General features: G+C 34.5%; 1 protein-coding gene across 3 annotated transcripts; it reads left to right on the forward strand.

The window, feature by feature from the left end:
• Positions 1–970: 970 nt before the first annotated feature.
• On the forward strand, positions 971–23,164 carry LOC122042220 (phospholipid-transporting ATPase 3-like). 3 transcript variants are annotated; one of them, XM_042602222.1, is made up of 27 exons: positions 971–1,499; positions 3,913–3,978; positions 4,113–4,174; positions 4,277–4,358; positions 5,556–5,666; positions 6,238–6,315; positions 6,460–6,556; positions 7,522–7,628; positions 11,625–11,690; positions 11,785–11,906; positions 13,743–13,827; positions 13,898–13,975; positions 14,050–14,166; positions 15,002–15,151; positions 15,242–15,346; positions 17,424–17,566; positions 17,996–18,097; positions 18,186–18,249; positions 18,338–18,550; positions 19,588–19,753; positions 19,892–19,971; positions 20,238–20,474; positions 21,185–21,406; positions 21,493–21,660; positions 21,775–22,137; positions 22,210–22,316; positions 22,633–23,164. In XM_042602222.1, the coding sequence occupies exons 1-27, from the start codon at positions 1,305–1,307 to the stop codon at positions 22,934–22,936; spliced, it is 3,690 nt and encodes a 1,229-aa protein (XP_042458156.1). In that variant the 5' UTR covers positions 971–1,304; the 3' UTR covers positions 22,937–23,164. The 3 variants fall into 3 exon arrangements, with proteins under 3 accessions (XP_042458156.1, XP_042458157.1, XP_042458159.1); XM_042602223.1 differs by lacking the exon at positions 971–1,499 and having other exon boundaries at positions 4,118–4,174; XM_042602225.1 differs by lacking the exons at positions 971–1,499; positions 3,913–3,978; positions 4,277–4,358 and having other exon boundaries at positions 4,143–4,174.
• Positions 23,165–23,665: the final 501 nt, after the last annotated feature.

Here is a 23,665-nt window from a genome sequence, read left to right on the forward strand (position 1 = left end):
AGGTGGGGGTGGATTTCAGTTGGAATTCTTTCATCCACAAATTACGGATCAGGGGATGATCCACTGATATGAACCTTTAATTTGGATGGACTCCATTTTTAAATAAATGGAGTCTATTCAAATCAAAGGTCCTCATGCAGTAGGGATCCTCTGGTCCACAAATTACGGACCAGAGGATGGTCCACTGATATGGACCTTTGATTTGGATGGACCCCATTTTTAAATAAATGAGATCCATTCAAATCAAAGGTCCTCATGTAGTGGACCATCCCCTGGTCCGTAATTTGTGGACCAGAGGATCTGCTCCCCGTGGATCCACCTCACTAGTGTATTTTTTTTATGTTTTAATTTTATTTATTAAAAAATTATAAATTTTAAAATTAAAAATTAATAAAAGAGGTAAATAATAAAATATGAGAGTATTTTTTAATAATAATATTATTTATTTATTTTAAAATGATTAAATAGATGGTAAGATCTATATATAAGTATATGACAGTAGATAATATACTTTTAATAAGATGATGGATGTTACTATATTAGCGTTATGGTTGCTTTTATAATGGACAATTTTCTATTTTTTTTCCTTTACCACCTCACCGTCCGGCGGCGCGAAGTATTTTAGGTAAGCGCGTTTTATGTTTACCTGCTTTTGATTACCACGGCTGAAGTCAAATTTACAAAGGCGATCCAGATTAGAATTCTTTGTCTATAATTTCTTAAACAGGCCTTGCTATTGGGCTATTTCCTGGGGCCCTTTTGGGTCCCGATAATCTTTCCGAATAATAACGCGAGTACCAGTGATGGTGTCGATTCTGAAGGCCTATTAAAAATAAGCCCCGTCCGATCTCCATCGTCATCGCAGGCGGTCATAGGAAAATCAGACGGCTTTCCTCCTCCCACACGTTCGTAGCATCGTCACGGGAACGGAACGGCGCCCGTTAACTTTCTCCTCACCATTTCCTTTTCCTTTCCCGTTCTGTCTTCTGTTCATGGTCTTCCCCTCGCCTCCCTTTTTATTACGAGAAACGAGCCCTTCGCCCTTCGGCCTCCCCTCACCGCGATTTCTCGCTGCTTTATTGCGACGGAGATGAGATCACCGCCGGCCTCGATTCTGAATCCCCAAATCTCGATCCGCTTATTCTTGATTTGGTCACGGAATGAGATCTGAGAACCAAACTCGGGTGTTTGTTGAAATCTTACTTTGAATTCATTTCTTGGAGCGTCGGAAAGAGAAGTGGAATTAGGACGGTGAGGAGGAAGAGGAGATTAGGGCTTTGATCTGCGGAAGCTGAGGACGGAGGATGGACGGCAAGGGGTGGGAGAGGGTGCGCATGGCGCGGCTGGGCGGGTCAAGCCCGTCAAGGGGCCGAGAGGCCGCACAGCTCCGGCAGGTGTCTTCCCAGACGGTGAGGCTCGGCCGGGTGCAGCCCCAGGCCCCTAGCCACCGAACCATCTACTGCAACGACCGCGAGGCCAACCTCCTGGCTAGATTCAAGGTCAGTGGAGCCTTCTTCGGTATCTAATTCATCGCCTTGTCTTTTTGATTGGATTACGCGGTTATGAGATGCGATGTTTCTGCTTTATGATTGTTCCTTTTAACTGAATTACTCTGATTCAGTCAAAACTTAGGTCTGTGGCCACATTATCTATGGTGTTTCAATACCGAGGTATATATTTGGCATCCTAAATCTCTTTATATTCACTCTTAAGGACCCGTTAATTAGCATGCTTAATGATGTACCATAAGCAGCTGCGCAATAAGATACACAAGGTGTATAAATGGATTCAAGTGTGCACCATCTAGTGGCTATTTAATGTCGTGGTTTCTATCTCTAAGGCAACTTCTAATTCCCACGTTCTTCCTAAGAGTGGCCTGACCTAGATTAATTCCATCCATAATGAGTTTTTTTTCCTTCCTGATAAGGAGATTTTTAGATTGATGTAAATAATGTAAATTTAATTCCTTCTTGATTGCTGAGTTTATTAACCTTAAGAGTCAATATTAGATTGTTGGAATAGAGCCAACTACCACATTCCCTGTTATTTTACTTTGATTTTGTATCCCTAGGTTGTCTTGTTGTGCGGCGGTTTATAATTGTTATCAAATTCAACAAAGGTAATTGTGAAGATAAATTGATGGATTGATAGCATTTCAAATAGAACAATAGAATTCTGTTAAGCAGAGAAAAAGTTTTAATAAGCTCACTTATAGGCATTTAGAATGAAGTTAACTTTGCTAAGTGTAAAATAAAATTTGTGTATAGATAAATTGAATTAAGATACAGTCGCTAGTGATTTGGGCATTCTATGAGGAAGCTCATGTTGGCATACAACAACAACCAAGTCTTATCCCACTAGGTGGAGTCAACTATATAGATCTTTCTACGTTATTGGACTCTATCCCCTACTAGATAATCATTTATATTTAAATAAATTTTATCATATTTTATTATTACTAACCAAGTCTTTTTTGGTCTTTCCCTTTTTCTTTTGATATGGACATTTCTCATAGTTTCACATCGCCTAACTGGAGCATTTATTGGTCGCCTAAGTATATGTCCGTGTGTCTCCCGGAGTTTTCCCTCAATAAGTGCAACCGGACTTTCTCTCTAATATTTTCATTTCTTATCCTGTCCATCTTGATATGTCCGCACATCTATCTTAACATCCTCATATATGCAACTCTTATCTTTTGCTCATGTGCTCGCATTGTAGGCCAACATTTAGCTTCATATAACATAGCAGGTCTAACCACCATTTTGTAAAACTTCCTTTTACTTTACGATCACAAAGAACACCTAACGCTCTCCCTCATTTTAACCATCCCACTTGTATTCTATATAAGACATCTCTCTCAATCCTTCCATCATTTTGTAAAAATAATCCTAAATATTTAAAACTCTTAGTTATAGACAACTCGTCATCTTCTATCTTAACAATTGTCTCATTACGTCTAATATTACTAGGAAGCGAATGTTGGCAAAAGAGCATAAATATGGATAGTGTTGTTAACATTCCGCAAGCATAGTGTTATCTTGCAACTTGATGGAAGTGGGACAAACAGGTTGCCTGAGAAACTGAGGAGCAAGTACACAAGTGACCTTTCTTTTTGATGATTGTAATATTGACATCTTCTAGTCATTATATTCATGTGAAATAGGCCTTTGTTAGGAATCATGGGATAACAAAGCATGATTGCCAAAACTGGTTCTGGTATTAGTATCCAGATAAAATGTATATTGTGTTGGCATCAATGTCAGAAAGGAAGTCAGAAAAATTGAGAATCCTACCAATAGATTGATGGACTGACAAAATTGAAACTGGTTGAAAATGAATCAAATAAAACAAACTTCATACATAAGATTTCAAAAGATGGTCAAAATCTTAAGATGGATGAATATTATTTATCACTGAATATCAGATTGTTAACTGTATATAATATCTAATTCTGCATTATTTAATAATATATTATCTTAATATCAGGAATAATGTCATATTGACAAATAACAATACTAAATTATTATTACATTTGGAATTCTCTATACAGATATAAGTTAATTCCTTTAGGAGCAAGGCCCAAGCAATGAAGTGACAGGAAATCACACTGGTTTTGTGAGTGCCTGTTATATACTTAATCAAAAAATATTTCTGTACCTTGATGATGCAGTTGTATATGGCAGTTAGTTTTCTTTTGCAACATTCTTTTGTGTGCATATTATTGGGGGTCCTTCTTTTAATGCTTGGCTTTTCTAGTTTATAACCTATAGATCTTAGTTATTTCATTTTCTTTCTATGTAAAATTTGTTTTGAATTAATTTCTTGTTTAACAGTTGTTGCAGGATATGCTGGCATTTATCCTATTTCTTTTGTAAGATACTAATATACTTAGTGGCACTACTATTATTTCAGGTTAATTCTGTATCAACGACGAAATACAATATTTTGACATTTCTACCAAAGGGGTTATTTGAACAGGTATTTTATTCACAAATGTGTAGCTTGGAGAATTTTTTTTTAAAAATTTTTCTGCAAATATTTTAAGTCCATTTAGTTTCAAATATCTATTATTTGATTCTATCCTAAAAACAGTTTTGTGATAAAATTGACAGTTCAGGCGGGTTGCTAATCTGTATTTTCTCATGATTTCAATCTTATCTACTACACCAATCAGGTAAATATTTTTCTGAGATAGCATTCACAACTTTTTGATCTATTTGTTCTTCAACTATGCTTCCTTGTAACCACTGTATTAAGCTGCTTGTCATTTTTGCAGTCCAGTGTCTCCTGTAACCAATGTGGTGCCTCTTAGTCTAGTTCTTTTGGTCTCCCTTATTAAGGAGGCATTTGAAGATTGGGTTAGTAAAACTTCTACTCTTAGGGGGCGTTTGGTTTAGGGGAATAGGAGTGGGGAATGGGAATGAGAATCATTGATTGTCATTGTTAATGTTTGGATTATAGGAATAGGAATGCAAATAAGGGAATGAATCCTTGAAATTGGATAATAACTCATTCCCATGTACCTCCCCTTCAATGAGTCATTACCCTATTTTCATAAATCAAAATATTCCCTTATTCCAAAAATACCCTTGATCTAAAATTAAAATTTTCTCCCTTAATATCAAATATCAAAATATATTTATTTATTTTTTCTTTCATATCACTTCTCTCTCCTTGTTCTCTCTCATCATATTTTCTCTCTCATCATTTTATCATCACTTTCTGTCTCCTTAATCTCTCCTATCACACTCTCTTTCCTCTTTTTTTTCTCATCACACTTTCTCTCTTATCATACTTTCTCTCTCCTCAATCTCTTCCATCGCACTCTCTTCCTTCTTTTTCTCTCATCATACTTTCTCTCTCCTCAATCTCTCTTGTCACACTCCCTCCTTTTTTTTCCTCAACACACTTTCTCTCTCATCATACTTTCTCTCTCTTCAATCTCTCCCATCACACTCACTGTTATCTTTTTTCTCATCACACTTTCTCTCTCACCATACTTTCTCTCTCCTCAATCTCTCTCATCACACACTCTCTCCTCATTTTTCTCATTATATCTTCTCTCTCTTTATCCTCTCCCATCATACTTTCTCTCACATCATATTTTCTCTCTCATCTTCTCTCATCATGTTCTCTCCTATCACACTCTCTTTTCTCATTTTCTCTCAGCACACTTTCTCTCTCTTAATTCTTTCTCATCACACTTTCTCTCTCATGAGACTTTCTCTCTCATCATTCTCTTTCATCATATTTTTCTCTCACATTCATCTTTCTCTCACATCTAATTTTTTCTCTTATTTTCTTTTAAGGGTAAAAAAGGAAATTTTGATTTATTCCGATAGAAAATATGTAACTAACCAAACATTGCTTTTAAGAGTGATATCCATGCTTATACCCATTCCCATTCCACAATACAATGATTCCCATTCCGATTTCTATTCCTAGGAAAGAACCAAACGCCCCCTTATATTTTTTCTTCATCATCTTTGTGTTGAGCAAACTTTGATATGGAAGTTTTTTATTTGTTCTCTCAATCTACATGCTCTCTGGTACAGAAGCGTTTCCAAAATGATATTGCAATCAATAGTACTCCAGTTGATGTGCTGCAAGGTGAAAATTGGGAAACTGTTAGTTGGAGAAAGCTGCAAGTTGGCGACATTATTAGGGTACAATATAAACTCTATATGCCTCTTTCTAACAATGTATGCATGATTGTGTTTGCTAATAATTCTTGGATTCATATTCCTTCAGTAGCAGTACATTTGATATTTAGCATTGTGGTCATCTATGTTATTTGGAGAAAATATTTTTTGCATTGGTATTTGCAAGATTTATTGCATGGCTACTAAGACCTTGACATGGAATCTTTTGTTTCTTCACTTTTTGCTAAACTATGGTTTTAGAGTCTGATAATGGAGAAAGTGCATAGAAAGTTTTGTACCAAATGATTACTGGTTTAAAAAAAAAATTCCAATCATCAATGAATCTGTAACAAAATGTTTTTCTATAAAAAATCTTTCATGAGGAAAAAAGAAAACTAAATTGTAATTTGCAGACAATTAATCATGATACTTAGGCCATACCAAGCAAAAGTGATATCAGTATGTCAGTTCACCAGTCAATGCTTCTGTAGATTTGGACTGTGTTTACAATTTTGACTATTTCCCCAATGTTTTTATTACTTTGGCTGTGGTCTGTGCATATGATGATATTATAATGATGTTCAATATGGAGCAGGTCAAACAAGATGAATTTTTTCCTGCTGATTTGTTGTTCCTAGCTAGTACAAATCCTGATGGAGTCTGCTACATCGAGGTATCTTTTTTTTTTTACTTTAAGGACCTAAAGTGTTGACATGTCCACATGGAAGATTTGGTCAAGAACTTGAATGTCAGAATTTTTTATGCCTGATTTCTTCTTTGTAGTTGATAGTTGACATTTCTGTATTTGTGGTTTTAGACTGCAAATCTGGATGGGGAAACCAATTTGAAGATAAGAAAAGCTTTAGAAAGAACATGGGATTATGTGTTTCCTGAGAAAGCTTCTGAGTTTAAAGGTTTGATTGGTTCTTGATGATCAACTTCAATAATTGCTTTTTATCAGTGTTCTTATTGACATGAGCGATAACTGATTCTCAAGGACCGTATTAACCAAATGATATCTTGGGATTTTTTTTGACTTCTTTCTTCTCTTTTGTTTAATGGATGCAAATGCAACAGGAAATAAACATGCATATTCTATCATTATTCATGCATTCTCTGGCAGCAGTTGGACTTTCAGCTAGTAAAATTGTTTCTGAAGCTATTAAGATGATTTCTTGGAGACCTTAGAGTGATTTCCTTGCATAGTTCTATCTCATGTTTGAGTAGTTTCTTTTGATATATTTGTCATTGGAAAATTCAATTTTCTATTTCAAGATTTTAAAGGTTTTGATATTTGTTTCCTGATTTTTATGCTCTTCTAGATACATACTAATCAAATGAGCCATCTAATTCCTAATACTTCTATTTTCTTATTAGTTTCTTTAGGTCTGTCTATATAGGATGTGTGCCTCCTGCTGCATAGAGTTCTTCATTCTAAGATTCTTTTTAAACTATATTACAGTATAGGAACACTTTTGTTGCATCTTCCTAGTAGTTACACAATTGAGGTTTTCCTTAAATATATATTTCTTATCCAATATTCACTTACTCAAAAGGTAGGTTTTGTGTGGTCAAACTGTAGGTTTAGATGACTCTCTATTTTTTTAGAATTTAGATCTGTTTGCTTTTAATCTGTAAAGTGTAAACTATATTTCTTAGTTTAGAAGCTTTGCCTCCCTTAAACTTGATGTGACTACGTAACTAAATTATGACTAATTTTTAGGCTATTGCCAGTATGAACCATTTCTTTCACTAGAGCCTCTACACTTACTACTGTTTGCTAGCTTGATTGACTAATGAAAATTGTCTATTGTTCTGCATGAGAACTTTTCATGATTTCCAACTAATGCCCCTACCAACATTATTCATACATGTGCAGGGGAAATACAGTGCGAGCAACCAAACAATTCACTGTACACCTTTACTGGAAACCTTATTGTTGAAAACCAGACGTTACCTCTCTCTCCAAATCAAATTCTACTTAGAGTAAGAACAAAGACTTTTATTCCCATTTTTATTATTTTTATAATATATATTGTTTGTTTAACAAATTAAACTGTGATAATGCTTTTGTCATTTTAAAAGAAGTTTCTAGTATGTTCTAAGATTTAGTCTCTTATTCACTATTTCATAAGTATTTGTTTATTTGTTTTGTGATATTTTTGCCATTCATGAAGTTACGCTAATATTTGTTTATTCGCTATTTCATAAGTATTTGTTTATTTGTTTGGCCAATGTGGTACTAGAATAATATTGTTTTTCCAACAATGCAAGCGAAAATACTTTTATTTTATTTTTTTTAACAAAGCAGGAGAAGATACTATTATTTTTAAAGATATTCAGATATATAACCTCTAGTTTAAAAGATCCAAACCATATGAAAAAGAGAAAACACAAAAGCAAAGTAAAACTCACACAACCTTTTCCCCACTCCATACTTCCATCTCTATTTGTACATCCAATACAGCAATTATGACACTCTTGAAAATATTAGTTCCCTCCCTGTATTACCTATTGTCACATCTGAGTGATTCTCTATGACCTTTGTATTGCATAGAACCCGTCATGGCTACACCATAATCTCTTTAGCACCTGCTAAGCTAAGCTAGAGACACCCATACAGTTATAAGCAATATTTTAATACTAACAATCAGATTCACTAAATCATACCATGAAGAATCTATTAAGTAAAAGCCCAAAATTGCATAGAAATATCTACTATCAAGTTCTTTCACAATTAAAAGCATATGTGAAGTGAAAGATGATTATCAAATTAGATATATTGCTTCAACTGATGAGAAAAATAGGTAAGCAGAGCTGAGCAGATCCAAAATTATGAAAAGTCATGCAAAATTGACCACAACCCATCAAAGATCTATACACCCTATTCTCATGACCTTAGAGTTGCAAGAAAAGAGGAAATCAACACAATGCGTAATTTATCATCGGACTGCTAATTGTTAGAATGCAATCAAATGGGCATTGTTGGATCCACTCATTGGTGCCCTTGCATTTCCTACACTGTGTTACAGAATGACAGCATCACAGGACGTGCATGCCCCATATTGGTGACTACCAAAGCTCCAAGCTCATTCTCATCGGCATGGCCAATACACAATTGAGGAGAGAAAAACTAGTATAACTATTATGGTCCAATATCTTACAGGCCAAAGACTTTATCTACAAAAGAGTCATTATTCACAAGTATCTCATACTTAGCAAGTGATCATTTGTAATTAATTCAACTAGTGTTATCTCATGTTATGCCTTTTGTTGAACATATCCTAACCAAGGCGTGAAATCTAATATTCGCCATCAATATGGAATAATATCATCATACATCACCATGTAAAATATTTTGCATCAGTAATTCACATTAATAATAGTTAATATGATTTATGGACAAAAGAAACTGATAGAGGCCAATAAGATAACACAAGCAAAGGTAAGTAGAAGAGAGGTAACTCTAGATTTTCCATAAGAGTTGGTAGACTAAGCTCAATTCCAAGCTCACTCAATCTGCCTTCAACCCAATCTAACTTCACAACTCAATTGCCAAGTTACAACCGGACTAATAACTTACGACCAGGCTAATAACTTCCACTGCCTTACAAGCAAGTTGCAACTCCAAATCCCCATCTTCTTAAATTCTCAACCTCCACTTCAACCATCACTCAATTCCACCTTTTTGATCCAAACAAGAACCCCAAGATTGACCCTTGATATACCGTCATTCCTTCTCAGCTGACCTCTTTCATCAAATAACCCTCAACTCAAAAACTTTCAGAAACACAAGGGTGCCATAACAATTGTTTAAATATACCCATTTAACAAGTTTGTTTTTTTTCCAATTGAATATTTATTATCAAATCAGTTTGCCTGATTCTTCCTCTCCACTCTGGAATACACTGTACAAAACCAATCTTCCTAACCTTTTGTTTGCCTCTTCTTACAGTTTCACTTGATTGAATCAAATGAGAAGATGGACCTATTTATACAAGCCATGATTCATTGAAGTAACGACAAATATACTGTTATAGATGGAAGAGGAGTGCCTCCTCACTGCAACAGATAATCCTTGCACACTCGGCTACTGAAAATGAAAAATACCAAGGCAACACCAATTTCACAATTGAACTGCACAGGAAAACCCAAAATTATAACTCACCTGCCTACACACACCATAAAATAGAGAAGGGGAGACCTAAAATAAGGTGATGGTGATGCTAGAAGTGACTGCAGACTGCAATGGTGGTGTGGCACAAGCAGATGAGTGCTGGTGGGAGGAGGGCGGTTGAGAGTGAAGAATGATACAAAAAGCAATTCATGCCATAAGGAAAGAGAGGGAAGGAAAAGAGAAGGCGAGTGAGATATAAGGCTTAAGTTACTGACATACCAAATCCTAACCTATTGAACTGATACCGTTCAATACTGTTTCAACCAAAAAACACTCAACTCAACTCCAAATCCTGCCGGATTTAAACCCAAATCATTCTCCTAATGCAACCTTAAGTCAAACTAACTTCAAATTTAACTCAAATTGAATTCAAACACCATAAAATCAGCCTATATATTCACCTATTTGATCTCGAATACTACTAATTACCCACAATTAACCCACTAATCTCTTCTTAAACCATAATAAAAGAACAACCACCTATATATCCATCCACCAAGCCAAAAATATTTCTACAAGATAAACATCACGCACTGCATGTGTGTCATTAACATTGTGTAAATGAGAATTTTCCCTCCACGTTATTCTGCAAATCAAGAAGCTACAGCACAGTACAATTGTACACGATCCACCTCCCAACTCCATGGCCTGCACATGCTCACCTACCAAATTTCATGCATCAACTGTGGATTTGTAGTTCACTGGACTTTTGCTGCATATGGAACAGATGCTGATTTGTGTCCAGCTGGACAATGCTTGACTAGATTACTTATTTTATAGGGTATGAATGATTTTTTTTTTCCTTGCAAACCTTGATGTACTATCTGTGAAAATGAGGTGATGTAGGTGTGCCTTGGAGGCCTATATTAAAGTATTTGGATTTCATTGTTATTTCTCAAGATTTTGGTCTACTTGAGAAATATCAGTATGTACTTTATTGACACAAGTGATACTACGGTCCGATTTGTGTTTATCTATGTTCATATAAGGTAGAAAACACAAAACCATTTTATAATCTATCTTGGTCATTCATGATATGCTGTTTGATTCTTCAAGTTGATCCAGTGGGATCAAATCATTTTATCTTGTGGAATTTAAGGGATAGAACTTTTGATATTTGGATCACTATACTAATCTTTTCTAGAATATCTTCAACTTCAACACAGTGACAAAATCTACTGTTTATACATCTTTAGGACATGCTTACTTGGAGAAAAATAAAATGAGAAAAAACCAGGAGGATACTTTTTTTATTTTTGTATCCCCTCTAAGTTCTTTCCTTCCACTTCTCTCCTAGTGAACAGAAATTTAGTGCTTGCTATATGATATGGTAATTCTTGCCAATCTGACAATTTTGAGTACGGCAAGTATTTTTTTTTGGTTAGTAAAGTATGCTTCTGGTCTACAAAATAACAAATAACCTTTTGGTGCACTAAAAGAAAGGAAGACACATATAAAGAGCCATGTTGATTTTTGGCCACTAGATAGACTGGAATTCAGTTCTTGGTTATTCTTATGGTATTGAGTATTGACAGTCTCTACACCTGGGAATTGGATACAATTGATTTTATCAGTTGTTCATCTATCGATTTATGGTAATGGTGCTCTCATATTTGCTAGGTTTTGGTTTTGTAGGGAATATGTAATCTCGTAGATGTTGGACATGTTCATGCAAGCATAGTGTACTTTCATTCACTTGATGTGCTTATTTGATTTATGCGTTTCTGCACAGGATCTTCTAGAATTTTCTTTTAGAGATTGTGTGTTTCTTCAATTCCTTGACAGTGTTAAAAAAATCTCTATAGGGTTGCAGCCTTCGAAACACAGTACATATTGTCGGGGCTGTGATTTTTACTGGTCATGAAACAAAGGTTTGTGTTTAAAGGAGCCCTGCTCTTTGTATCAGTTGTTTTACTTTTTGAAACAACTTCTATGTATTTATTACCTCTGATAATCATATGACAGGTTATGATGAACTCTATGAGTGTCCCTTCAAAACGAAGTACATTGGAGAGGAAACTTGATAAACTTATACTTGCTCTCTTTGGTGGTTTGTTTTTCATGTGTCTTATTGGAGCCATTGGAAGGTAAACTTAAGTTTGTTTATAAATGTCTATTTCATTTCCGCTATGTTTCACATACAATGAACACATATGAGTCTCAACTATCGGAGTCAGTAACTTTGATCTTGTTCTGTCATTGAACTATACGTAAGGCAATCTCAGTAAGAATAAATACATTAAGATCTATACTAAAAAAGTTGTTAACATAGTTTTATGTGATATGTTATGGCTTATCTCAACTCTCCATTTGTGTCATAGGTTAGTTTTGGTAGTGTCATTTCATGTTATCAGATACTTTATTCATAATTTTTGAATTATAAAGAGATGAGACTAAAGCAGCAGTTAGATCATGTGGTTCATGTTGGTTAATGTAAGAAAGCTTGCTAACATTGTACAATACACCTAAGAGTCTAAGACCATGGAAAAGAGATGCCATTTGTTTTAGGATTTTTTTTATTTCCCCTTTGAAGTTTTGCTCCTTCATCAAAATGCTCTCTAGAGTTAAAAAAATGTTGAAATATACCCCTAGAGCGTGAAAACTTGTGTTCTCACTCACTGATCAATAGTAGCACATAATGGACTAAATATGTGATGGGTACCGCTTATATGCCTTGTCACTTCTCCATCAAATAAAGTAACAGTATCAGTGGTTAAAGGGTGAAATAAGAATGAAAATTTTACTATGTTTTATCAATCTTTCTTAAGTGACTAAAATCATGTTGCAGAAATAATTATATTCAAGGAAATTCATGTTGTTAATATATGAAAGCTTGTGGACATTGTATAATAAACCTAAGACCATGGAAAAGAAATGCCATTTGTTTTATGGAAATTTTTATTTGTTCCTCTGCAATTTAGCCCCTTTATCACAATGCTCTCTGGAGTTTCAGAATCACCAGAATATTACCCCTTGAAGTTTCAAACTTTTGTCATTTCACCCTCTAATCATTAACATCACCTAATGGACTAATGACATTGTGTGTATGCTACTTATGTGCCATGTTGCTTTTCTGTCTAGTAAAGAAATGGTTTTAGTGGTTAGGGGGTGAAATGATAAGAGTTTGAAAATACTTGGGATATTTTGACGATTTTAAAACTTTGAAGGGATTTTGAAAAAAGAGAGTAAACCTGGGGGTGAAATGAAAATTTCCCTTTATTTATCAAACATTCTTAAGTAACTACCATCTTACTACAGAAGTAACTATGGTCAAGGAGCTTTCTCAGTAAAGATAAAATCAAGGAAATATTGGGATATTTTTGCAAATTTTCAAAACCTTTATACCATTTCATATATATCGAGTGGGTATTTTTATAATACATGTTAAACTTGAGGTACCACTAAGTTCCATATGCAATCAACTGGCATGCAAAAAATAACTCAAACTGTAATGCTTTTGGTGTGAACACGTTTGAGTTAGCATGAAGTTCTATCTATTATCTGGGTAGTTATAGAAGAGACTAACAGCATGTCATGCAACTTACTTATCACATATGCTAATTTTGCAAGCATAATTTTTCATCAACTATCCTGTTAAATAAAAAATCACAGTATGCAAAAATGTAGTATTCAAAATCATTGTATTTCTGGAAACTAAGACAGATGTCAGTGGAGTATCTATGTCCTAGAATAGTGTTTTAGTACCCATTCAGCAGGATAGATTTAATTTTCCCCCAATCATCCTTTCATCATTTTATATTTGCGAGAGAGAAATTAGCTGTACTGCTAAAGCTAAAAACATACCTTGATTATTCTCTTGTTTTGTGCCCTGATGTCCTTGCTAGTTAAAAAACTTCAAATTTCATATCATGCACATGTATCCAGTTATTTGTTTCTGTTAACTCATTGATTGGTATTTACAGTGGAGTCTTTATCAATCGCAAATACTACTACCTTGGACTTTTTGAAGATGTGGAGCAGCAGTTTAACCCTAGCAATAGATTTGTGGTAAACTGTGAAAATTTTAAACAGTAAATACTTTATGTCCTGGACTGAATATGGTTTTGCCCTTCTATAGGTCTCAATTCTGACTATGTTCACACTAATAACATTGTACTCAACTATCATTCCCATTTCTCTTTATGTTTCCATTGAGGTGAGTGCTATCTCAAGTTCACAATGTGTCTCATTTAATATAACAAGAATTTTATGTGATTGTTTCTTTTTCAGATGATCAAGTTCATTCAGTGTGCTCAGTTTATCAACAAAGATTTGCGTATGTATCATGCTGAAACTAATACCCCTGCATTGGCACGGACATCAAATTTGAATGAGGAACTTGGGCAGGTAATGGTTTCTAATTATTTTCATTCTACTAACATATTTATTATTCTAGACTTCTGGTATCTGTTTATCTATGGGTTTAGATAAGATTCAGCTATAGTACATATAATTTGATAATGATTATTCAGTTACATAGTAATATGGCCATCATGTTAAAATTTTTATGCATTATTTGAGCGCTGTCACTTATCCATGTCGACGCTGCAGTTTTTCTAATCTTATTTGTTTCCAGGTGAATGCAAACATGTTACCGAATTAGCTTTGATATGAAAATGAATGTGGTTTGGCTAACCATGTTCAACATCAACTGATCCTGAATGGAATCAGATAGTTCCTATACTGAAATACAGAGCAAGTGCTAGGATTCTAGTCCTTCCATTGAGTTACCTCTGGTCAGGAGGCGAGTTACTGTCAAATTATAAACCCTTCTCTACTGTACCAATTGATTGAGCTTGCTTAAGCTAGTCTGATATTGGTTCAGTCAAAACTCAACCAAATTGAGTCCTCTTCAGACCAAATCAATTTCTACCTAACACAGTCCTCAATTAGCCAATCAACTTCCAAATTGATCCAAATTTGAATCAAAATATCAGGAATGATTTAATTCAAAATATTGGACAATTAGAGCTGAACAATGTCAAGTTAGCTCAATGATGACTGGACAGGCAAGTCGGCTATAGCAATTTTTATTTTGTGTGTGTGAATTTCAGTTCATGGAGGTGAACTGATTGGCTTGAATCCATTTCCTTGCTACTGTACAGATGAATTTTTTCTATTTATCCATTCAATCTACTTTTGTTCTCTTTTTGTTACTAAATCTGAGAGCTTTTTGGTGTAGGTGGAGTACATATTCTCTGACAAAACAGGAACATTAACTAGGAATCTGATGGAATTTTTCAAGTGTTCGATTGGTGGTGTGTCATATGGAGTAGGTATTACTGAAATTGAAAGAGGGCAAGCACAGCGGGAAGGGAGAGCATTGAATGAGGTATATGCATCTCTTTTAAGAAGGATGTTTATTAACAATTATTCACTTTGGATAACTTGACGTTACTTATCCCTTCATTCCTGGTTGTAGATTCAAAAGTCAGACACAGTGGTTTATGAAAAAGGTTTCAACTTTGACGATGATAGGATCATGCGTGGTGCTTGGAGGAACGAACGTGATCCTGAGATATTCAAGGTTAATTTAGTAATCTTCACAGAAATATTTCTTTGACATTTGATTGTAGAAAAGTCCTTCTGAGAGTTAATCCAAATGTTCTCTTTACAAGTGGATGATTTAGGGATTCTTGTTACAATATAAGATCCCTCTATATTTTTCGCATATGGTCAAGTAACTACTCATGAGATTTTAGTTGCTGAAGTCCATCTTGTTAATAATCCACTGGACCAAATTTTAGGTAGTTCCCTTTATAATGGTTTTATAAATACCATATACTAATGTCCATAAAACCTTTTTCTTCATGTATTCTTAATACTGAATAGAAATCATAATAATTATTTATTGTATCTATTCTGCATAAACCTATGCCATATTGATTGCTTCTACCTTTGCTCTTTTTTTTGCTTGCATTATTGTTGTGGTCATAATTGTTTTCTTAGTAGATAATTTGTTGTTTGTCATTGTAGTAAGTTGATCAGTCAAGATTACAAGTATTGAGTTTTCATGATAATTTGTCTCATGAACCTTATAATTAATGTGTCTTTATATTAGGAAAGTTGAGAACTTTCATGAATTCTACAGAATTACAATTTTTGTTGCATATTTCTTGTACTGATTTAAGTGGTTTACAAGTTATTTAGTTCCCTATGCCTATTGCTGACTATCTTCTGTTTCTGTTTGTTAATTAGCTGATTGATTGAAATATTTCACATGAAGTTTTGTTAGTGTATACTAGGACCACTTGTCAGTTTGCATATACTTGAATCTGGGATATCACCAACTAGAACATAACTCCAGTCAGTCCATTCCAGTTTTCTTATTGTCTCCCTGACCTCAAAAAGGTCCTACAGGATGCTTGAGGTGTCTAGGAGTTCCTCCTTTCAAAGCCATAGTCATATATAATGAAACACCTAAATTTCTTCATTGTGGCCTTACCTATGAAGATGAGAGCTTCTATTTAGTTTGTAGATCTGTTCAACTTTTGCCTGCGGAACTATGACTCTGAGATCATGGACAACATGGTGGAATCCCCATGATTGTTTCAAGATTGGTTGGTTAGTTGACTTTATTATCTAACAGTTCTCTCTGTTCTCCCAAACTGACGAACCTATCTAGTCTCTGTGTACCATCAGCTTAACCTGGTTGAAATCAATAATACCTAACCTGACAATTTTGAAAAGTTTGATGTCTTGAAGTTGGTGAGTTTTCATCGGGATTTTAAGGTCACTAAAGATGTTGTAAGGAATATATGTTTACATGAATACTTTCAGCTGCTCTTTCTCAAGTGTAGATTTATATTCAACTGATGCACTGATGTAATATTTTTTTTTATTCTATTAATCATTAATGCCGGTCTTTTGTTGGACTACTCCCAGTGTGTAAATTGGGATGCAAAAGTAGAAGGCTTTTGGTATCTTGCTTAAGTTACGGAGGAACTTTTAAGTTCGGAGTGGCTCTTTTTTACTGCCAAGAGAACTGTTATTAAGCAGATTAAATTCCGTCTAAAAGAGCTCTAAAATCATAGGTGGTTGACAAGGAGAATTTATTTAAGTTTTATAATTTTTATCGCTTAGAAATGGAATGAAATAAGAATAAAAAAGAATAAAAAAACAGATAAGAGCAGGACACAAACTAATTATTGAGAAAATTAAGAGAGTTTTGAGAGCTTGTGCATTTTTATATCAATTTTTATAGTTCTTCATATAGAGATTCTCTGAAAGTAGGCCAAGGAGGTTGGTTTGTCATATCTTCAAGACTTTGTTGGTCCCTGCATAGTTATTTCCTTGGTAATTTTTGGTGTAGTTCAAGGTTATAAGATGGGCTTAAAGGTCTCATTTCTAACAATTTAATGGTCCTTAGCCCGATTGATGGCTCTGCTCTTACTGAGGAATTTATTTGAACACCCACAAATATGTTTGGATTGTTGGAGCCTTTCATCCTACTGACATAAATTTTAAGAGAATGTAGGAGACACTTTATAGATAAACACAATCATGAGTTTTTTTTCTTTATTGGAAGTAGCCTATCTGTCAGATTAAGTTGTAATACAGTTGTATACAATAGTATTTTGAAATAAATCCTATGTAATGTGTAGGAATTTTTTAGATGTCTCGCGTTGTGTCATACTGTTCTCCCAGAAGGTGATGAATCTCCTGAAAAAATTGTTTATCAAGCTGCATCACCGGATGAGGCTGCTCTTGTAACTGCTGCTAAGCACTTTGGGTTTTTCTTTTACAGGTAATAATGGTGTTTTAATTCTTTTGTAAATTGCATGCTGTTTGTTAATGACTGAAGCATTTGTTGATATAAATTGTATGTTATATCCTTTATAATAGTTCAAATATCTCTTTTACATGATATTGATTGGGATTTTAACTTCTAAATGGCAATATTATCTCTGTAAAGAATCTTTAGTTGATATGCATTTATAAGCCTCTAGGGTACATATATATTGATAAGATCATCTGGCTTTGGAATTCATTTTGTGGTCATGGACTGGGCTCAGTAGAATCCAACTGTGCATTTATATTGACAGCAGAGATGATAATAGAGGATAACTACAAAGAATCAAAGATTTCATCTTGTTGGAAAGCGTCATATTCTGACAAGAAGTACTTTTAACTTGATGTCAAATGGTTCAATTGCAGTTGATTTTTATCTATGCAGGCGTACGCCAACTACTGTTCAGCTACGTGAATCACATGTTGAAAAGATGGGAAATATACAGGATGTATCCTATGAAATCTTAAATGTCCTAGAGTTTAATAGGTTAGTATATTCTTGTCACTGAGAACTTTCCTTCACAGTTGATAAGGACCCTTATAAGACTTTAATTTGCCCATTTACTTTCTGATAGTACAAGAAAGCGCCAATCAGTAGTGTGTCGCTATCCAAACGGAAGGCTTGTTCTCTATTGTAAGGTCAGATTTTGAATTTTGATACTTCTAGGTTATTATTGTATAATAAGCTAAAGTCAGTTGTATCTGGAATGCTTTAAACTATCCACAGGGTGCTGATAATGTCATATATGAAAGATTGGCTGGTACCAATCAAGATATTAAAAGATTAACCAGGGAGCACTTGGAACAGTTTGGTTCATCCGGTTTACGTACGCTTTGCCTTGCTTATAGGGATTTGACAATTGATACTTATGAAAACTGGAATGAGAAATTTGTTCAAGCAAAATCTTCTCTAAGAGACAGAGAGAAGAAACTCGATGAGGTATGTAGTGATATTGTGCTCTTTGCATGTTATATAAAACTCAGTTGCATTTTCTTTTCTATGTATTATTTCTGACTTTTGTTTAATGATAACACACATCACCCAGATTGTTTGATTACCCTAATGATACAACTAAAAGAGATTTGCTAAACAATCTTGTGTTTAGGGTAGAAGTATATGTCTAGAACAAGGATTAAAATCATGGAGAAATTTTCTTGTAAAACATTTGTTAGGTACATACTGTCAACTTAAATTAGAGAGTAGTGTTTTGAATTTGATAGATGTTCATGAAAATGTCATGGCCAGTCTAGTTTGTAGATGTTGCAATATATCTGGCGTGGTAGACACTGATCACTAATCTAGGGACAATCTGATACTTATGGTAATAGACAAAGAGCTATTTGACCATTATTATTTGATTTTTTTTTTTTTTGTTCAGCTTAGAATTATTGAGATGATTTATTGTTGGTGTACTTGTTGAGACATAATTTTGTACAAAGTTGCTTTTTGCTTAAACTACTTCCTTTTTTCTCATCTTCTCTATTCTACTTTGTCTGCTCTCAAAAATGATTATGACTGATGCAGTCTCATAATTCTCAATGGTCAATTTCATAGGCCTCAGACACGCTTCCATCAGTTGAACAATAAAAACCTGTAGCACTCTGGTGATGTCAAATTGATTAGTCTGTGTTTGACAAAAATGTTTAAGTTAAAGTGCAGATGTTTATATTTAATCTGCAATGCTGACTCATCAAATGATCTCATGCTGGTATCCTATCATCTTGTTTTCATCAAGGTTTCTAAACTCACGTGCATCTTTTTTTCTTGACCATTACTTGACTGGTTTGATGTCAAGATTTGACATACCTATCAAGTTTGCACAATTGAAAGTCAGTTTCTTTATCATATTTTGTTATGTGTTTAGCTAAACATTTTCTAAGTCTTGCTCAAAAATTTTGCATCTCTCTTTTTATTGTTCAGCGCTTTGATTTATGGTATTGTTCAGTAATGTTAAATTCTGAATTTCTTTATTGCAGGTGGCAGAGATGATAGAAAAGGATCTTATTCTGATAGGGAGCACTGCTATTGAAGATAAGCTTCAAGAAGGTGTTCCAGATTGCATTGATACTTTGTCCAGAGCTGGAATAAAGATCTGGGTTCTGACAGGGGATAAAATGGAAACTGCAATAAACATAGCATATGGTATGGCAAACATTTTGTCTCCCACGCCTTCAGATGCATCAAAATGAGATATTGAGCAATTCTTTTTTGACATCCATCTAGTCCTTATCAATTCTTTATTCTCTACTTGAAATATTAAGTCCTTTCTTTGTTTTGCAGCATGCAACCTGATCAATAATGATATGAAACAACTCATTATCACTTCAGAAACTGATGCAATTAGAGAGGCTGAGGAGAAGGTAAGATGATCTGATATATCCCTCTAATTATGCAAAACCTGAATATTCTATAAATAAGATTTTGAAAGGTGCTGCAAGTCTGTGTGAGACAGTCCCTAGACCATGTATAGGTTTACAATATTGCTAAGATTCAATGTTTAACTCAAAGTCTTTATAGTTTGTGGTATACAATGTCTCTGTGCCTTTCAAATAAAGTTTCTTTTCCCTAATGCTAAGAAATTTGTGTCGTGTCATGTCTTGGCTTAAGCTTACATTTTCATTGCCAGGGTGATCCTGTGGAGATTTCACGGGTTATTAGGGACTCAGTGAGTCATGATCTCAAACGATGTCTTGAAGAGGCCCAGCAGGACCTTCACATTTTTGGACAAAAATTGGCACTTGTAATTGATGGCAAATGTTTAATGTATGCGCTGGATCCAAGTTTTCGTGTCGATCTGCTAAAGCTAAGCTTGAATTGTAGTTCCGTAGTCTGCTGTCGTGTTTCTCCACTTCAAAAGGCACAGGTATCTTTTCTAGGTGTTATGCTCTAGTTGCGTTAAAACATTTTTCTGTAGTTATTATCCTTTGATAGCAGATAACAAGGTGGTGAGTGGTGACTCTTAGAATACATTTTTTTGTGAAATGAATATGTAAATAATTTGTATAGCTAGACCTATCTGTATCTATGATGCATTTTTAAATTCCTTCACATGTAAATTTTGTGAAAAATGGTTACCGTCTGGCCCATGTTTATGTGTTGGGTAATGTTTTTGCAATTTTGCTCACAAGGATGAATAAATTGACATTGAATCTTATCAATTGTTTTGGCTTAGTTTCTTCTTGTTTCTATTGAATATGTTCCTTGTCTATTTAATCAAGTATTTCCCGTGATTGTTATGTCAATTTTTTTTGTGTGTGCCACTCTACATTGTTTACTTGCTTAAAAAAACTTCTCTCAACATTTCTTCTATTCCTTTGAGTTTGTATTACATGATTTATAGTAGGACCAATTTTTTTTCCCCCTTTTCTTGACTTGTTTAATGATTTCCACTGCATTAGTTTGTTCCTACTTCTGATCTTCTGGTTGTGTTGTATTTTGAGATGCTCTTATAAATTATCCGGCTCAAGTCCCATTTGTTTTTTTTGTTTAAATAATCTCTCAAATTTGAGAAATTGAATTTTAACCACTTATTTTAGATGGTTCAGAAATGTATTGTTATATTCATCTTGTCAGGTCACTAGTTTGGTCAAGAAAGGAGCACGCAGAATAACTCTTAGTATTGGTGATGGTGCAAATGATGTTAGTATGATTCAGGCTGCTCATGTTGGTGTTGGTATAAGTGGTTTGGAAGGAATGCAAGCTGTAATGGCTAGTGACTTTGCCATCGCTCAGTTTCGCTTCCTTAAAGATCTCTTGCTTGTGCATGGAAGATGGTCATATATCAGATTATGCAAGGTAACTTTGCTTCACTTGTTCAACCTACCTATGTACCTATGCTTATTTTATCGTTACAGAAGTGGTTTACCAAGTTCTAAATGCAGGTCATTACTTATTTTTTCTACAAGAATCTTACGTTCACGCTGACTCAATTTTGGTTCACCTTTCATACTGGCTTCTCTGGCCAGAGATTTTATGATGATTGGTTTCAGTCATTATACAATGTCATTTTTACAGCACTTCCTGTAATCATTCTTGGACTCTTTGACAAGGTACATATCTCAATTTTCTTCTTTACGTAGAACTGTTGTCACTATTATACCAAGTGCACTCGCAATGCTCTTTCTATTAGGGTAGCAGTCTTAATTGTGGATACTAATGTACAGGATGTAAGTGCTTCCCTAGCAAAGAAATATCCGCAGCTCTATAAGGAAGGAATTAGAAATACCTATTTCAAGTGGGCAGTTGTGGGTGTATGGGCTTTCTTTGCTTTCTACCAGTCTTTGATCTTCTATTACTTCACAACTACTGCAAGTGAGAATGGCCATAATTCTTCAGGAAAGATTTTTGGTCTATGGGATGTCAGCACAATGGCCTTCACTTGTGTTGTTATAACTGTCAACTTGCGTCTTCTTATGGCATGCAATTCAATTACAAGGTGGCACCATCTTAGTATTTCAGGAAGCATTTTGGCTTGGTTTGTTTTTATTTTTATATACTCTGGAGTGATGACCCCTAATGACAGACAAGTAAGTTGTCCTTTTACTTTTGTATTTTCTCGCTTTTATCCAATTTCATTCTTTCCCATATTATTGCTGCAGGAAAATGTGTATTTCACAATATATGTGCTGATGAGCACATTTTATTTCTACCTTACCCTTCTACTGGTCCCCATCGTCGCACTTTTTGGTGACTTCTTATACCTGGGGTAAGTTTTTCATTCATTGCTGGTGTATAGTGATATCAGATTCTGTTTACACCACTGAAATCGAAAAGTCAATTATCTTATTCAATATGCAAAAATAATATATTTAAATTTCAAGTTCTCTTTAACCCCTTAATTGGCTCAATTCCATTGATAGTTGGTTTACCATTTACCAGTTACTGCTTCATGTGTCCAGTCTTCTATCTTCAACTAATTTGAGACAACTCCAGTCTGGGTGTTCCTTTCCAAACACCTGCATGCTCTCAAGTTCTGTTATTGTGTTTATGGTTTTATGAATTTAAATAATATTGTTTTTCAGGTTACAAAGATGGTTTTTTCCTTACAACTATCAAATTGTTCAAGAGATTCACAGAGATGAGGTAGACAGCATCAGCAGGACAGAGTTCCTGGAAATTGGGAACCATCTGACACCAGATGAAGCCAGAAGTTATGCTATCGCTCAGCTTCCAAGAGAAAAATCTAAGCACACCGGCTTTGCTTTTGACTCACCAGGTTACGAATCATTCTTTGCTTCACAGGCTGGTGTTTATGTGCCACAGAAGGCATGGGACGTAGCCCGTCGAGCCAGTGTACGGTCATCAAAAAGAACATCTCAAAGATAATTAATTATTCTTTAGCATTGTACATTTGTACCTCATTATTTTATGGTTTGTAAATCTTTTCCTTTTACGTTTTTGTTACCCTCATCATATATTATGTTAGAAACAACATTATATCTCGTAGAATGATTAATTGAATCTGAAGGATGCTGCTGAACGTGCATATTCCTTCAGAGTTTTGTCACCTATAATTGCTTGCGTAATATTCAAAAAAATTATTTTATTTTTGTAGACCTCTTCTTTGCTTATTTTCTTATCTTGTTAGGTTTCTAAACATGTTTGCTCAAGCCTTTCTGTCTTTGTAACGATGCTCCTGTTATCTGATCGTGGGTAATTGTTAATGGTCAGAGAATGGAAATTGTACATGTATTAGGGATAAAAAATTGATAAAAATCAAAAGAGTGCTACTTATTTGGAATCATTACATGAGTTGGACAAAGTTTGTGTTATAGTAGTTATAAAATTATGAGTGTTATAGCAATTACTATTTTTACGATTGTAGTTATAACAGACAATTTTGTAATTGTTAGAATATGAATTACACGTTCAAATTGTGACAGCTACATGAATGCTATTGGATAGGATAAGTTTGAATTAGTAGAATATTTTTGAATGGAATGAGTCAAATTTACTCGAATGGTTCAAGGTTTAAATAAAAAAAAAACCCCCTTTTGATTATTATCCATGAAAATTTTTAATGCTGCATTAGATTGGTAAAAAAAGTGTAAAAGG

Source organism: Zingiber officinale, chromosome 2A (genome assembly GCF_018446385.1).
Source record: "Zingiber officinale cultivar Zhangliang chromosome 2A, Zo_v1.1, whole genome shotgun sequence".
Taxonomy (NCBI): domain Eukaryota; kingdom Viridiplantae; phylum Streptophyta; class Magnoliopsida; order Zingiberales; family Zingiberaceae; genus Zingiber; species Zingiber officinale.

Coding starts and splice junctions, on each gene's coding strand:
- LOC122042220 (XM_042602222.1), top strand. CDS start 1,305: ATGGACGGCAAGGGGTGGGAGAGGGTGCGCATGGCGCGGCTGGGCGGG. Junction 7,629..11,624: donor CAAATCAAATTCTACTTAGA/GTAAGAACAAAG, acceptor AAATCTCTATAG/GGTTGCAGCCTTCGAAACAC. Junction 21,661..21,774: donor TTCTTGGACTCTTTGACAAG/GTACATATCTCA, acceptor ACTAATGTACAG/GATGTAAGTGCTTCCCTAGC.